At 37.3% G+C, this 16302-nt stretch overlaps 1 protein-coding gene across 4 annotated transcripts in view; it reads left to right on the plus strand.

The window, feature by feature from the left end:
• Grid2 (glutamate ionotropic receptor delta type subunit 2) overlaps positions 1–16302 on the plus strand; it is a 1442266-nt gene that overhangs the window by 1404809 nt on the left and 21155 nt on the right. For 3 of the 4 annotated variants that reach the window (XM_074041371.1, XM_074041372.1, XM_074041374.1), the window contains one exon: positions 297–2781. The exons of the other annotated variant lie outside the window; for it this stretch is intronic. In XM_074041371.1, coding sequence (XP_073897472.1) covers positions 297–719 — 423 coding nt within the window. In that variant the 3' untranslated portion in view covers positions 720–2781. Of the gene's footprint in view, positions 1–296; positions 2782–16302 lie in introns of those variants that run through there. 4 annotated transcript variants of the gene reach the window in all.

A 16302-nucleotide genomic window follows, 5' to 3' on the forward strand; every position in this document is an offset into this window, starting at 1 on the left:
ACAACGGTAATTACTTGTCTACTGCTCTCATATCTTTGTAGCTGCATGTGGCATATGCTCGCTTTAAAACTTTCACTGCAAGAAAAATATTTATTATAGACAGCTTTATCTCAGAATCATATCGGTATTCCCAGAAGCTAGCACAATTCTGACTCATATTAGGTGCTCAGTAAATATTTGTTAAGCAAATAAACCCCAGAGTTCAGTTAATTACATGTTTGCTGAACTACTTTTTTTTTCTTAAGCATGGAAGCTAGTACTGATGAGAACCTTATTTTCTTTTTCTTCATCTCCAGGATGACAAGGAAATTGACCTGGAGCACCTCCATAGACGTGTAAATAGCTTGTGCACAGATGACGACAGCCCCCATAAACAGTTTTCCACCTCGTCAATTGACTTGACCCCTCTGGACATTGACACTTTGCCAACACGACAAGCACTGGAGCAAATCAGTGATTTCAGGAACACTCATATCACCACAACCACCTTCATCCCAGAACAGATCCAGACTCTTAGCCGCACACTGTCAGCCAAGGCTGCCTCTGGTTTCGCTTTTGGCAACGTGCCTGAGCACCGAACTGGCCCTTTTAGGCACAGGGCACCTAATGGGGGATTTTTCAGGAGTCCTATAAAAACAATGTCATCTATTCCTTATCAGCCAACTCCCACCCTGGGGCTCAATCTGGGTAATGACCCCGACCGAGGCACTTCCATATGATAGCAAACATCTCACTGTTTATTTGTAGGGCTCCCTTTGTGAGGAGCAGCTGTAATATTGGACTAACATGGATGTAACTTTTTATTAAAAAAAATCAGGATGATTAGTAACAATTCTAGTTCTTTCTCCCCACCTTCCCCTTTCTTTCTTGCCCCTATTTCTTTCCCTCTTTCCCTCTCTTCTTATCTATCTCCCTTCATTTTTTTCATTACTCAACTTGTTTCCCCAGAATATAGTATACTAGGATCCTATTAGCCTGTTTTTCATATACTGTACTTCAAGTATAGGAAATGTGCACTGAGTATACTCAAGGTATATGCAGGATTAATTTTACATAAAGGCTTCTTACATACTGTCTCTCTATTTTTAAAACTATAATTGCAATAACTTCAGTCTTTTTACATTCTTCTGCTGCGTCCCTGCAATGCTCCACAGCTGTCGAGTGTCCTTTAACTGTGGACAAAAGGCAACCCCTGCAGTGTCTAGAAAATGATTTGAAGACCATTCAGGCCACAGAATATAAGAATGCAATTTTGTAGGATTACAAAAAAAAGCCATTAATATGCCAGTCAAGACTACAGTTAAAATTACTCTTGCACTGCAGCAGTGCATATGACCTTTATGTGATTGTACAGTATTAAAAGTTTTTTTCTTATGTACAGTAAACTTTATCATATGGCAAAAGCCTCTATTGTGTTAAATAACTTAGTATCTCATATCTATACATATATATGCACCTATATAATGTGTATATATATATATAAAAAGGCAGCCATTGCTATTGCAATTCATTTAATAAAGCTTTAGTTTAAAAAAACACAAGCATTGTATACAGGAACTATGTATAGTGCAGAAGGTCTTTTCAGTTAGAAAAGGCGGGTTGCTTTCATGTTATTCTGATTCGCATTGTTTGCCAATAGAGAATATTTTATACTTTTGTTATTAAAACAAAAACATCCAGGGCGATTTAATATTTGTTCCTAGATGTAACTCATGAATAGGTTTTGCATTTGTTATTCAGCAGTGTATAAAGCTAACCTTGATAACTTTACTTTTAATATTTATCTAAATGCAAAATGCTATTAGCTGAACCACAACCACAACAGCACATGGAGCTCTCTACGAGTTTAAACTCATAGATCATTGAAGGTTAAAGATCCTCTTCCAAAGCAGTGAGCCAATCAATGTAACAACTGTAGTCGGGGAGGAGTGGGAGCCCTTCAGAAGTATTGATGTGGCCTTAATTATGTCATACCTTATCCTAAAGCAAAAATGTAATCACCATACTGGGCTCTCATCTTAACCCCCTTTTTTATTCAGTTCTATTTGGAGGAGTTGTGTGTTTTTTACATCCATGCCAAGTGTATGAGAAGGAAGACAGCAAAACCAGTGCCTCTTTGTGCACAGCCCTTTTAAAGTAGAACTCTTATCTGTTAGAAATGTAGACTGAACTTCGTTTGTAATCCTTAAATTAAAACGTGCTAAGTAGGAAGCAAAAATTTATCCTGTGTTTTTATGCAGCCATACACTTATTTTAATCTAATCCACACCGTGGCTAGGATTGCTATAGGGACCAACCTATGTGATTTGCTTTAGGAGAAATTAAGAGGTATATTCTTAAGGTATATTCTATTTTGATGCTAATTCTGTTCTGGGGAGCATCTTGTACTGTCACTGTTTTTGTACTAAATCTTCAAATATTGTCTACTGTGTAAGGCAGAAACTTTTCTTATCATGCAAAAACCATTTTGTTTCCAGGGTAACAAGTTCCTAAGTGCATGCACACCTTGTTTTCCCTTGTAACACTCATGATCTCATTCACAACTCTGATTTTAAAACAGAAAAGTCTTTACAACAAGCTATGTAGGGACATACCAGATGTTGCAGTGATCTCAGCTATCAACAAACTGTTAACCATGTACAATATTTAAAATAGGCTTATTTTGATGTATTGCCTATTATACAAATACACAAAACATTTTTGGAGGCCTCAGTTACGAGTGGCAGAGCTTTCTGTGTATAATTTGTCTACATAATTTGTCTAATAAAAATGTTTTCTAAACTTGCTTTCATACTGTTGAAGTCTTAACTGTAAGATCTAAAAATGCTTATTCTCACTGATCTATCTGAATTTTTCTAGAACTTTAACTTGAGTTCATTGAATATAAAACATATTAAGTTTTACTAGCAAAACTATGCCAAAGTATGAGTGGCTTCCTAATAACCATGAAAGGATGCCATAAACCAATGAAAGACTCTCCTCTTGACATTTGGGAATATTCAAACCAACCATATATTTGTCTTTCTTGATGGATGTCTTCGTGCACACTTTTTTGGGGAGAGATTTATCCTATTTCATGGAAATCATGCAACCATTATAATAATAGCAGGATGAAAGTTTGTTGCATCAAAAAAAGGAAGAAAAATTAAGTGTAATTATTAAACTTAGTTCTTACTTATTAACAAATCATTTTCTGTTAGAGAAATAGTCATCATGCTAAATTTTTTAATTTGGAATTTCACTCAAAATCCAAAATTACTTCTCATACATTGTTATTTTGGTATCTGAATAGCAATATTTAACTCACTCACCAGATATGTTTATTATGATGATATACTTAGGAAATATAATTTAGTTGAAAATCTCTGTTCTAAAATTCCATTAAAATATTTTTAATGTTGGAAGTAGGAGGAACTTAGAAATCTAGATAATCTCCCTCATTTGATAATTAAGGGAGCTTACAATGCTAAGAAGTGGTGAGTTAACCAAGTGTTTAACAACCTAATACTTGAAACTGGCACTTTTTTTTTGTAGCACTATCATGCTTCAGTCACATTCACACAAGTCTTTGTGGACTCTGAAAGTAGGGATGGCTCAGATACACCCATCGTTTCCACCTGGTCCTCTCACCAAGCATAGGCTGCAAATCTCTAGGATCCTTCTTTGTTCATTTGGGACCACATAGATCAACTGACTCAACTTCTCCTTCCACAAATGGAAAAGCGAGCACCTCATGTTATCTACCCAAGTTCACAGCTAGTTGAGGACTAAAGCCAGGTCCTCTGTCTAGTGCTGACCCCTTCAGCCATTGTTTCCCCATGGTTAAACCAAACTTAGTAGTTCAATATAAGGCGACTATCTTATATCCAAGTGATCTTCTTCCAGTCAAATGTCCAATTTATTCCATTGGTGGATCATTAAGAGATCTGGTTGCCACTTTAACCACATCGAAGCTTATGAACAGGTTTTGGTTTACTCGTGCATTCATAAAAAACTGTAGGAATTCCTTTCTTCCTATATATATATTAACCTGCAGGCAACTTGTTCTATTCTTTATTGTTATTTTTTCACCTTCTTTAGTTTAGGATTGGTTGTCACTTCAATAAATGCTTTTAAAAATAGACTTGCTGAGTGGTACTTTGCTTCATCAATTAAAAAGAAAAAAGAAGATGGAAAGATCCATTTACCAATAATACTTTCTAAACCCCACAATTTAATTATAGATTGGTATGGCTTTATAATCTGAATTATCTTCTGAATGACATTCCAGATTGTAAGTAAAATAATTAAGACAGAGTTTGGAGTTTATATGCTGATAAATATGGAGTTTATCTTTAAATATAAATCTCATGATGATTGATAAAATACTATGGCCTTACTAAAACTTGGCTTCTTTCTAAAGTATTTTTGTTTCTAAAAATAAAACTTATAGCCAACCCTTTTAATCAGTTATTAATGAATGGCTAACAATCATGGCCATAGTTACCAATTCAAAAAACTTTAGTAGATATCCTCTCCATAGCTATTTTAGCAGACACCCTATTATGAGGTATTATGTATGAGCTTCTTTGGGAGGAGATGACTTCCATGACACTGAAAATCAGGACATAAAGCTATTACTGATAATAGATTTGATCAACTTAATTAAATTTTATTAGTGTTTACAGAGAACTTATTCTGTGAAAGTACCATGCTGAGCTATTGAGCATGGCATAAATGAACCCATAGGTTCAGCAGTGGGTCGGGATGTGTTTTACCTCCTAGCTCTGTCCTTGCCCCATATTGACTTGTGGGATACAAAGGTCACTTACAGACTTTCTGAGGTGGTAGAATGAGCCGGATGATTGTCCCAAACCTGGACACTTCAACTGACTAGATCCATCCTTGTAGTTCCCAAGGGCTAATTGCGTCTGCCTGCTTAGGTTCAGACTACCTCCACAAAGAAGACTTGAAAATTTACCAAGATGCCAGACCTTGAATCCAATGTTCAGAAATGCAAAAACTACCTTATTGACAGACTAGTTACTCTGTAACCCTTATCTTTACCAATACCTGTATACCATTTAGAGACTGACTCCTTCCATCAGGTATCCATGTCAGAATGATGCAAGCCATATTAACTCATTTTCTATCTCTGCAAGTCTGTCATGATAGTTGGAGCTTTACAATGCTTCAAACAACTTTCTTCAAAGAGACCAAACAGTACTACTCAGGCTCTTTTTAATGTCACAACTAATCTTTCTGGCCATGTTTTCTGCTATTTAAGACACAGGATGCTGTGTGAGCTATGAGTAAAACGTTCTGTAGGGTGCTCAAGATGACAACCGCTTCCCACCAACCCTACATCCAGAAGACTGAAAACTCTCAGAGTTTGCTCCATTGTATAGAGCTGTACAGAGGCAGGGAACAGTTAAGCTGTAGGATCTGCTTGCCATGGGGACAGAAACAAACTGAAGGAGCTACCTCTCATTTTTCTACCTAAACTACCCAAATTCTTATTTTTCCAAGTTTTCATTTGCTTTATTTCCAGTACTAACCATTGCAAAATAAAAATCTTTGAGAACTTTTTTCATATCCATACAGTTTAGAACCAAGTCTTTTGATTAATTTTGCATATTTCCTAGAATTTCTTCAGAGACGAGAAGTCGGATACATTATCGACCGTACAGTGTCAACACAGCTGATCACCTGTGTAAGGAATGGAAGCCTGGCTTCCTTTTGAAGAAACTCCATAGGTTCCCACCTCAAAGTTGGTCATACATTTCAAAGATCTCAAACTATCAGGGAAGTGATCAGGAATTCACATAATTTTCAAGACAACATTGATTCTCATTAATTGAAAACCAATTAAGCTTTCATAACAGCTGCTTCACAAGGAGAAACATATACCACCAAATCAAAAAAAAGAATATGATGTTGGAACCAGAGATAAGATGAAAAATATTGCTTTTAGTAAATATTGTGCCTGTCACAAGAGTTGAAGTGAGTACAAGGCAAACAGTAATCTTTAAAATTGTTCTATTTTAGTTTTAAATTGCTGCTATTGGAAAAATTTTTAGGAATAAAATAGCTATTTAAGTGTTTCTAATTTGTAAAAAGTTCAACATAATATTATTTTTAAGCCCACATAGATACACATATGAAAAAATAATATATTAACTTCCTGAAATTAAAACAAATGACAGCTTTCCTATTCACTGCACAAAAGACTTATTCAGGTCTTTAAGACTTAGTTTCTCTAATATGTAATAAAATAAGATGCGATTTGCAAATTTTTAAGTTATATAGCACTTTTGGGATCAGAACTATTTCCTAGAGCCAGAGATTCCTGTATCTATCTCACACTAGGTGAATAAGCATCAGATAGCTAAGTTTAATTCCTTTCCAGAAGTATATTAAAATTGACTTTAAACTTAATCCCAGCCCTGTGTTAATATCTGTTTAAAAGAATTAGCTATATGATTTGTTGTTAGAAGTAAAAATATGCCAGAATTAAGTTGAAAATAGAGGTTTCATATGTTTGGCACATCTCATTTGACTTTTACATGTTAGAAATAGTTACCAAATAAGTAATATGCTCAAGCTCCCCTGTTTTTTAAGAAGCTTTGAATGTTAGTTTGATGAAACTATAGCTGAGTTATATATCTACTTGATATAATTGACACTAAATATCTAACACAAAATGCCATTCAAATATAATGTGGGGTGTTTTATTTGTTTTGGTTTGGGGTTTTTTTGGGGGGGTTTTGTGTGTGTGGTTCTGGGATTGAACTCAGGGCTTCACACTGGCTAGGCAGGTATTCTACTGCTTGAGTCACACTTCCAGCCCTCATGGTTTAATAAGTATAATACTTCTTTCCAAATCAATGTGCTAAAAATAAGTACTTCAGCAAGATGTACACATAACTGAGACTCCATGAGTCAATTCTGCGTGACTAATCATTTTAAAACTTTATTGCTCACTCACTCAGCTTTCTCCAGGGAAATGCCACAGTGAAAAGACTATTAATAAATTGAACAACAAGTGTGAAAACACCTCTCACAAGTTACAGTCTCCAAAGTGTTTGATTTATCCAACATCTCGATAACCAAAATTTAATATTTTCAATTAATTCTTTCATGTTCATCATCATTAAATGAAGTTTTTCTTACTCTATAAAAAGATTTTTGAGTCTCTTATTTTTTACAGGTCTTCCTACATATGCATAAACATCAGTAAGGCTGCAGAAAGAATATTAGGAACAAAGCAATCACATGAGATCAATCAGTCCACTGACAAATACTTTCTGAGCACCTACTATGAGCATGGTACCCTAGGCAGAATTTTCCTAACTGGTGTGCTGAGATTCTAGTGTGCTAAAATATTGCCCTTCCCCCCATTTCTTAAGATGGCAGGATGGGTCCCTGGGCTGCAGTTCTTGCTCTTGGTTTCTCCTCAGAGACCTTCCAATGTTGGAGAAACAAAAATGGAAAAGTTAAATAAAAACTCACTTATAAGCCAAGTGGAGTGGCACATACCTTAGTGCCAGCACTTGAGAGACTGAGGCAGGAAGATCAGAAGTTCAAGGTCAGCCTGGGCTATATAGCAAGACCCTATCTCAAAAACAAACAAACAAACAAACACACAAAAATTTCATAGTATAAACACTAACATCAGCAGTGATGAGTATACATCTTATGATGCTGGATATATTTGTCAAATTAGTAGTACAGAAAAAACAATAAGAGAAAAGTGAAAATGTAGCCGGTGTGGATTGAGATGATTTCATGCAATGTGTAAAGACATAGCATAATCACAGAGCATATGGGAAGACCAGAAGAATGCATTTGTGCTGCATGATACAGTAAAACCAAAGGTGCACAGGGATAGGAAAGAATGTTCAGAGGAACTGCAGACCACAATGTCTGGAATGTCAATCTCATATCAGGAAGTAGCCAAAGGTAGAGTGTGGGTGAGGTCATGGAAAGCCTGAGAGTACAACACAGGCTGTTTGTTCATCATTCACACATTTGATACATATTCACCAGGGTTCCACTGTGTGCAAAGCACTTCCTACATATATACCAGTAAAAGGCAGAAATCTCTACCCTTGAGGAATTTAAACCTAACTGGAGGAAACAGACAATATGTAAGAAAAGTAAGTAAAGCATTCCTTTACTAGAGGATAAATGCTTTCTGGAAAACAAAGAAAAAGAAGAGAAGCAAGAAGGCCAAGGTGGAAGTGAAGATGGCTATTCTCACTTCCTGAACACAGTGAACAGTTGGCATCTGATTAAAGCTTTAAAGGGTGTGAGGGAGTTGGATATATTGCTATTTGGAGAAAGAACATTCCAGACTTTGGGGACATGCCATACAAAGGTTCTGAGGTTGGAGTATGTTACTGTACTTAAAGAACAGCACGACTACCAGTGTGACTGGGCCAGAGGGAAGGATGGGAGGAGAGAGAGAGAGGAGTAAGAAAGGAACCTGGGCAAATCACAAACACCCCACATTTGTTGACAAAGCTTTGTGGAATACTGTGAGGACATTGGGTTTTGTTCTGTGGGAGATGGAAAATCCCTGGAGTGTTTTGAACAAAGTGGAAACCTGGTATTAGTTCTTAACAGGTCAATTACAAAGAGATATAAGTCAATCCTGAAATCATAATCACTGCCACTTTTCTTCCCTCCTTTGTGCCTAAGTATTTGCCACCATTTGAAGTAGAATGTTAAGTGGTATGACAGCACAGTTGTCGGCCATGTGAATTTCAGCCCTTGAATTGTGAGAGAGATTGACCTGGGCTGCTGTTCACAGAGACTCACAGTCATGGGATACATGGACGCCTCCACTGTTGGTTATGGGGAGACACTGAAGATTTGTGACTAAAGTAGATACATGGTCTTTAGGAGGCAGTTTAGAAAAATTAAACTGATAGGGATTCATCAAAGTCAAGGGAGAGGAGGCCAATTAAAAGGCTTGTGCAATAGTTCAGACATGAGCTGAACTTCCTAATTTACAAAAGAAGGTAAAAGTAGGGAATACATTTTGAAGCAAGAATAAAGAGAACTTGAAAATTAATTGAATATACACTCTAAGAGAGAAGAACAAGCCAAAGATGACTGATTTTTTTCACATTCAGATGCTAAAAAGGATGAAAATAATTTACCAATGATTGGTAAAGTCAGAAAAATATCTGGCTTGTTAATTTTGCCATAAGTTGGGGGGTTTAAGAAGAAGAAATCATGGAACTGAGAACTCTTTATTTCTTTTCTTTCATTGAGAGTATGAAGGATGGATTATTAACAGGTGGTGGACACTCAAGGGATCAGCCAGAGTCAATGATTTGTAAATGGAGACTCCCAAATTTCTAAGGATTTTTTTCAGGATTTATGGGGTTGCATCTTGAGAAGGTGAGGCCCACTGGGCTTCAGTCAGAGCAGCTCTACTTGAATCTCTGCACATATTGGACTCCTAGTTAAGATTTCCTTCAACCTCAAGATAACATACTACTAACAAATGACCAAAACCACAATGCAAATGTTTTTTGAGGCAAATGTTTTCATTGTCTCTTGTTGAATTTGGTCTTTGCCTGATGTTGACAGATGCTCTCTTTGAAATGCTACAGAACAGACTTCATCCCTTTTCCCATCAAACATATTTCATGTTCTCACATGGAAAAGACTCAGAACTAACCAAATTGTCCTTTGATAAGGTGACAATGACCCAAAGCTTATGATTAGGCCTTGAAATAAAGCCAGTATCTCCAGTATCCTAAGGAGAGAAAGAGACAGAGCAAGGTCCCTTGCACTATGACACTAGAACGAGGGCGCTAACATATCTGAACAGAAATCAGAAAGATGCATCAAAATACAAACCGCCTTGTGAAACTGAAGTCAGCCCAAAGATGACGAACACTTGCCATGTCCAAGCCAGTGGACTTGGCACTATAAATCAAATGAAATACCTTTGAAAGTAACCATGCGTGCTTCTCCAAAATTGTTGTATGCTTTTAGTTCTGAGTCTATTTCAACTTGTCAGTTCAGAAAGCATCTAATACTGTTAAGAATACTACAGGAGACTAAAAGGTAGGTCTGAAACATTCATCACCACAGCTATGCCCTCTGACAGTTTAAGAGGTGAGCATTCACCATGAAGATATCATCAAAACCCCAACTTGCATTGTGTTCTAAGTCTTGTCTACTGGCCGTACTTCCCAATACTGAGGCCATTATATGGGTTCATTTCTAAAAGGTAAAAGATGAGTTCCCAATTCTAAGGAAAAAAAGTCATTATTTACCAAACATAAAATAAGGGACAGAGAGCATGTGTTTTTATTAATTTAAATAATGTTTGGGAACATAATTCCTTTCAATTTACACTTGCCCCATCCCTTACTTTTAACATATGAACCATGAGTCACACACACACACAAATCTCTTTCCTCTAAAAGAAATCATTACACAAATTATATATACGTTTCATTGACGATCTGCAGAATGTAAGAATTTCTCAGTAGTTTGTGGAGGTACCTGTTTATGAACTGTGACTACTAAAATGCATGGCATATTTCCTTGGCTGGAATTACTTCATACATAGAGTTTAACTCATTCCCATCAGTGGCTGACTTCTGTTCCCTGATGCATTTTCAATTCCTGTCCCCTGCAGACCTGCATTTTCATTCTCCCAAGTATAGCAGCAATGTGGAGGGGGAAGTGCTGGCCATGCCCAGGTACAATGCTGAATACACAGTGCACTAAATATGTGTTTTACTTGATTCTCATAATAGTTCTGTGACCTTGCTATTGTCCATACTACTTAACACATACATATGAGATTAAAACATAACAAACACTAGGACTCTGGAAAGTTAAGTAATTCAGACAAGGTCATACAATTAGTAAGCAGCCAAAACAGAGTTAGACCCCAAACCTCTCTAACTCAGAAACCTATGCTGTTTTCCACCTCAAAAGGCTACTCCTGGGATTAAAGAGAGACAGGAGACAAATGCTCTTCTGTGGTCCTTCACTCTGTAAGGGTCTCTGGGCACTATGCAGACCCATAAGCAATCAACTGGTCCTCATTAACTGGGTGTAATGTTTAATGCAGACACTGTAAGTAGTAGTAGATACCATGCATTGTGGTATCTTAGAAAATGAGAACAGATACAGAGAAATCCCTTCATGCAGACTGCTCAAATGCCAGCGAACTTGCTGGTCCTTATCTCTGCTGATGGTGCTGACCACCTTTCTGGTCTTCTTCCCCTATTTCTTAGGATCTCTCTAATGGAAATATTAGGAAAACTAACCCCTATTGAGTCTATTGGCATAATGCTGTATTTCCCAGCCCCCTTCTCCAGCCCTACTGCTGTTAGGCAAGTTTAAGTACATGTTAGCCTCTACCTGGAACCACAGCAGTAGGCCTCCCAAACTTCACTCTTCCAGCCCACAGCACACCTATACATTTACTAGATACTCTTACCAAATTACTTCTCTGGTGATATACCACTGTGATTTAATTCTACCCATATTGTCTGTATGGTCCACCAACTAATGAGGAAGGACCTTCTCTTCAATCTCTTCTGAGTGCTTCTGGTAGGAAACATTTGGCAGCCTTAACAGAGATATGAAATCAATGAGTACAAAGGAAATGGGAAGTTATAATTAAAAAGTTGGAGACAGAAAATAAAACTAATTTGGCCTTTAAAAGATCCTCTAAAGCAGATAAAAGATAAGAACAGAATTTGCTTATTGCTTCATTCAACGCTTTTACTTTGCATTTTGAGAGTCCATTACACACAGAGAAAGAGAGGAGAGGACTGCAAACCCACATACATGCAAGAATCTCAGAGTCCGAGCTATTATAGAAGAGATGTGGTATATATGCATAATCACAACATAATGCAAAGTATGATGTGTTCCATAAAAATGCCACAACATATTACAGGAATTCAAACAAAGGACAGAATGATATTCCATATTCCTGAAATACAGCTATAGCTTCCTTTAACAATGATGTTCTATCATTCTTAAAAATAGTCCAGAGTATTTTGAGAATTCAGAGAAAGGCGAGATTCTTTTCTCCCTAGGGTGATAAAACATCTTTGTGGAGAAGACGCTTTTGCAACTGGGCCTTAAAAACAGAATATAATTTCCACACATACAGGGTAGAGAAAGACTTTTCAAGGCAAAGAAAAAGGTATGATCCAAGTAACAGAAAAGGAGTTCACAAAGCATATTTGAGGAAGATCAAATAGTTTGGCTGAACACATGGCCCATGAAGAGCAGTAAGGACATAAGATGACAAAACGATAAAAATCAAAGCCAACCACCTACCTAACGTTTGAGTCTCATCCTTTTTACAACCCATTCCATTTGTGAACAGCTGTGAATATTAGAAATGTGATGGTGTTTGCAGTCTACTGGGAAAGACAGACAATTTAACAGGCAATGACAATAAATTGTGATAAGTGCTATCATAATGGAAATAAAAGGTGATTTGCAACCCAGAACCAGGCTAGGAAAATCTCCCTAGGGGATGAGTTTCCAAATTAGACTGGAGGGATTACTAAAAGCTAGCCAGACAAAGGAAATAAGGGTTGTGCAGACTGAGACCAGCAATGGAGACACCAGGGGCCAGAGGGTAAGATTTGTTTCAGTACCTAAAGGAAATCAAACTCAGCTATAACATACAGCAAAAGCACAGTACCAAGAGAATTAAAGGAAGAGGTAGGGGGCAGTCTTTGAAATGCTTCCTAAACTGTGTTAAAGAATCTATAGGTTCCACAGGTGTGCTGACACAACTGTAATCCTAGAACTTGGGAAGCAAGGCAGGAGGATCAAAAATTCAAGACCAGCCTGGGCTACATGGCAGGACCCTGTCCCAGAAACATCCTACCCCCACCCAAAAAAAATGTGTAAGTTGCAGGCATCACTAGGAAGCCACTGAGGAGTTTAAAATAGAATTAGTGACCTGGTCATATTTCTAATTTTAAAGAATCATTTTCATTACCCTAGGACCTCAGGAATCTTGTGTGATATTCCAGTCAGAGGACATAGTTCTCATCCTTTGTAATAGCAACTAGGAAGAAACAAGGTAGAAAGATTCTAGAGAGAGTTGAGAAGAGTTATGGTGGGATGGGGTCTGGGTCTGGGCTTTGGGTATAGATTTAGAGTAACTAAATCATAGGAAGTGTTAAAATCGGCCAAAAAAAAGTGTGAATCCACTTAACACATAAGTTCAGTGAAAGATCACATTTGGTCAAATGACAGAAAAGGATAGTTTTTTATGGAAAAGAATACCTAGTTAGTTAATAGAGAACTAACAAGAAAACCTTAGGAGTAAGCAGTCCCTAAAATCAAGGGGAGGAATATTTCATTAGAGAGTGATCAAAATTGTTAAGTACTACTTAGAGAATGAAACGCCACCCATCAGAATCAGCAAAATGAAAGTCCTCAGGAGCTTGGCAAGAACAGTGCTCAAAATTGTGGAGAAGGAAGGCAGACTGCAGCTGGTGGAAGGTTCAGTAGAAAAGTGAACACAATTTTTTTCCAAGAAGTGTGAGGATGAAGGGAAAAAAAAGGTCCTCTGCTTATAGGAGAAAAGGGAATTCAAGGACAGTGTATGTTTGGTTGGTTATTTGTTTCTAACTTAAGCATTTTTACATGCAAGTAAGAAGGAAGCCATAGTGAGATAAAGACTGAAACTGTAATATCAAGAGAAGTATTCAAAACATATAAAGGAAGGGGACCCATGGCACAATGAATCTTGGGACACGTATTTTATTGCAACTTTACAGAAAGATGAAAGAACAGGTATACTTGAGAGCGTATTTCTAAGTTAACAAGAACTCTGTTGGATACTATTTTTCATAAAATGGAAGAATCAAGTCCCTGGAAGGGGTGAAGGTTCAAAGATTTTAGAAGAATGGAGAATGGAGGTGAGACTACTGTATAGTTTTGAGGGCTCGGCTGAGGTTGGAGGCAATGACCTCATGATGGCCTGACCTGTACAGTTGTAACTTTTTAACTATCTCCAGGAGTTTCTATTTAGCCAGAGCAAGTGTTGAAGTGCTTAATTTAACTGAGAGTCATAGATCATGTGAAAAAGCAGCAGAAGGAGCATTCAAAGTGGCACTATATGAAAATTAATTTTAATGTGGTATCAATGGTGTTATATAAATTATAGAGAAAGTCCATACAAATTAGGGTAAAAAAAAAATGCAACCTCCAGTAAAAAGAAAAAAAATGTGCCTTTACTCCCAGAAAATCTCAGTTGGTTAGCCTAATAAATTATTTTTCACTCATACAAAATTCAAGACCAGCAGAGGGTTATGTTCCATGAGAAGATTCAGAACCCAGGCTCCAAGCTCCATATGGTGCATCGTGCCTGTAATTCCTGTTCTCTTGAGGCAGAGGCAGGGTTGTGAGTGCAAGGTGAGCATGGGCTACACAACAAGACTATGTCTTAGAAAGCCAAAGGAAGGAAGGGAGGGAGGGAGGGAGGACAAGGGAGGAAGGAAGAAAGGAAAGAAGGGAAAAAGAAAAGAGAAGAGAATAAAGAACCCGGTTTCTTTCTATTTAGTGGCTTTATTATACCCTAGGATTTCAGAGTCCTCCATCAGATATTCTGCATCCAAATGGCAGCTGAGATAGTGGGAAAACATAAAAGACTATGGCACAAAACGTAGGGGATTATAGCAGGAAAACATGGTGGATTGTGGGAAAGGAATAGAGGATTGTGGGACTTTCAGTGAACCAGACCCGGAAGTGATGCACATAATTTCCTCCCATATTCTATTGGTTTGTCACATGGTCACATCAAAACAGACTTGATAAGCATCTGACCTGACTGCCAGAGAGGCATAGAGTGAAATTAGGAGCCTTTGCAATGATCTAAACGTAAAGACATAAGCTAAATAAGACCGATAGAAACAGAAATGAAAAGAAAAGCACATCAGTAGAAAACCGAATTTGATGATTGCTGAGACCAAAGATGAAAAAGCTCTGTTTGAAGCATAGAATTTAAAAGAATCATAAGGTCAAAACCCAAGGTGTCAGATATGCTCTACCCAGCCTGCTTGAAGCTGAAACCCTTTCCCCAGGTGCTGTCTCCCCTAGCATACTCAGTTCTAAACTCGTCACCTTCTAACATACTGTATAATTTACAATATGTTATTCTCTTCCTCTTCTACTATAATGTATGTGACGAGGGCAGGCTTTTCATTTTTGTTCATTATTCCTTCTTTGGTATCAAAAACTGTGTCTGTATATGAAGGTTATTAAATATCATCTGCTAAATTTTTGAATATCATAACCGATTAACAAGGTCCATTCTGGTAAGTCCAAGTTCAAGAGGAAAGGCAGGCATGTATTTACAAACGCTGGCTAAACTGTAGAAAGGCAAGACTCAAACCCCATAGGAGAGATTCAAGGTAAGATGTCTAGAGGAACATAGAGTCAGGGAAGAGATTTTGAATATTTAATGAAAGATGACATTTGACTCTAGAAACATCATATTTGAAATGAAAATTAAATATCCAGGTGAATACACTCAGCAGGACGTTGAAAATGTAAAACTAGAGTTTAAGCAAAATATTGAGAATTGGATAAGAACATAATAAGTTCTTTCACAAGACTGCTCCAGTGCCCCACACAAAACAAGAAGTGCATGAAGTGAATAATTTGTTAGTTAGCTTACTTTAATCATTTCCCAATGCATACACATATCAAAAGTCATAATCACAATGTACGGCCTATAAGAGACATCATTTTTATTTGCCAATTATAATTAGTAAATCTAAGAAAAAGTAGTAACAGTCTCAGGATAAGAACATGAAAAGTTAATCCTAACTGCTCAGAAGAAAGAAATTTGGAGGATAGAGGTTTGAGGCCAGACTAGGCAAAAAGTTAGCAAGTCAGGTACAGTAAGACACATCTTTAATTGCAGCTATGCAGGAGGCATAGGCAAGAAGATCACAGTTCAGGAAGACAGGCTGAAAAACAGCCTAAAGCAAAAGGGCCAGAAGTGTAGCTTAAATGGTTGAGCACCTACCTAGCAAGTGCAAAGTCCTGAGTTCAAATCCTAGTACTGATAAGGAAGGAGGAGGAGGAGGAGATGATGGAGGAGATGGAGGCAATGGAGGAGTTGGAAAGTTACTTAAGGGGCAATGAAATGTCCAGTAACCAAATTAAATGATCTGAGAGATATTCAAGAATATGTAATTTAATGGCATCCTATTGGGCAGAATAACGACATCACAGCTTAATTTCATCTAAAAATCTTCTTATAAGAAAATCTTAACTGCGCCACTTAGTCAACGTCTT

Source organism: Castor canadensis, chromosome 9 (assembly GCF_047511655.1).
Source record: "Castor canadensis chromosome 9, mCasCan1.hap1v2, whole genome shotgun sequence".
Classification (NCBI taxonomy): Eukaryota; Metazoa; Chordata; class Mammalia; order Rodentia; family Castoridae; genus Castor; species Castor canadensis.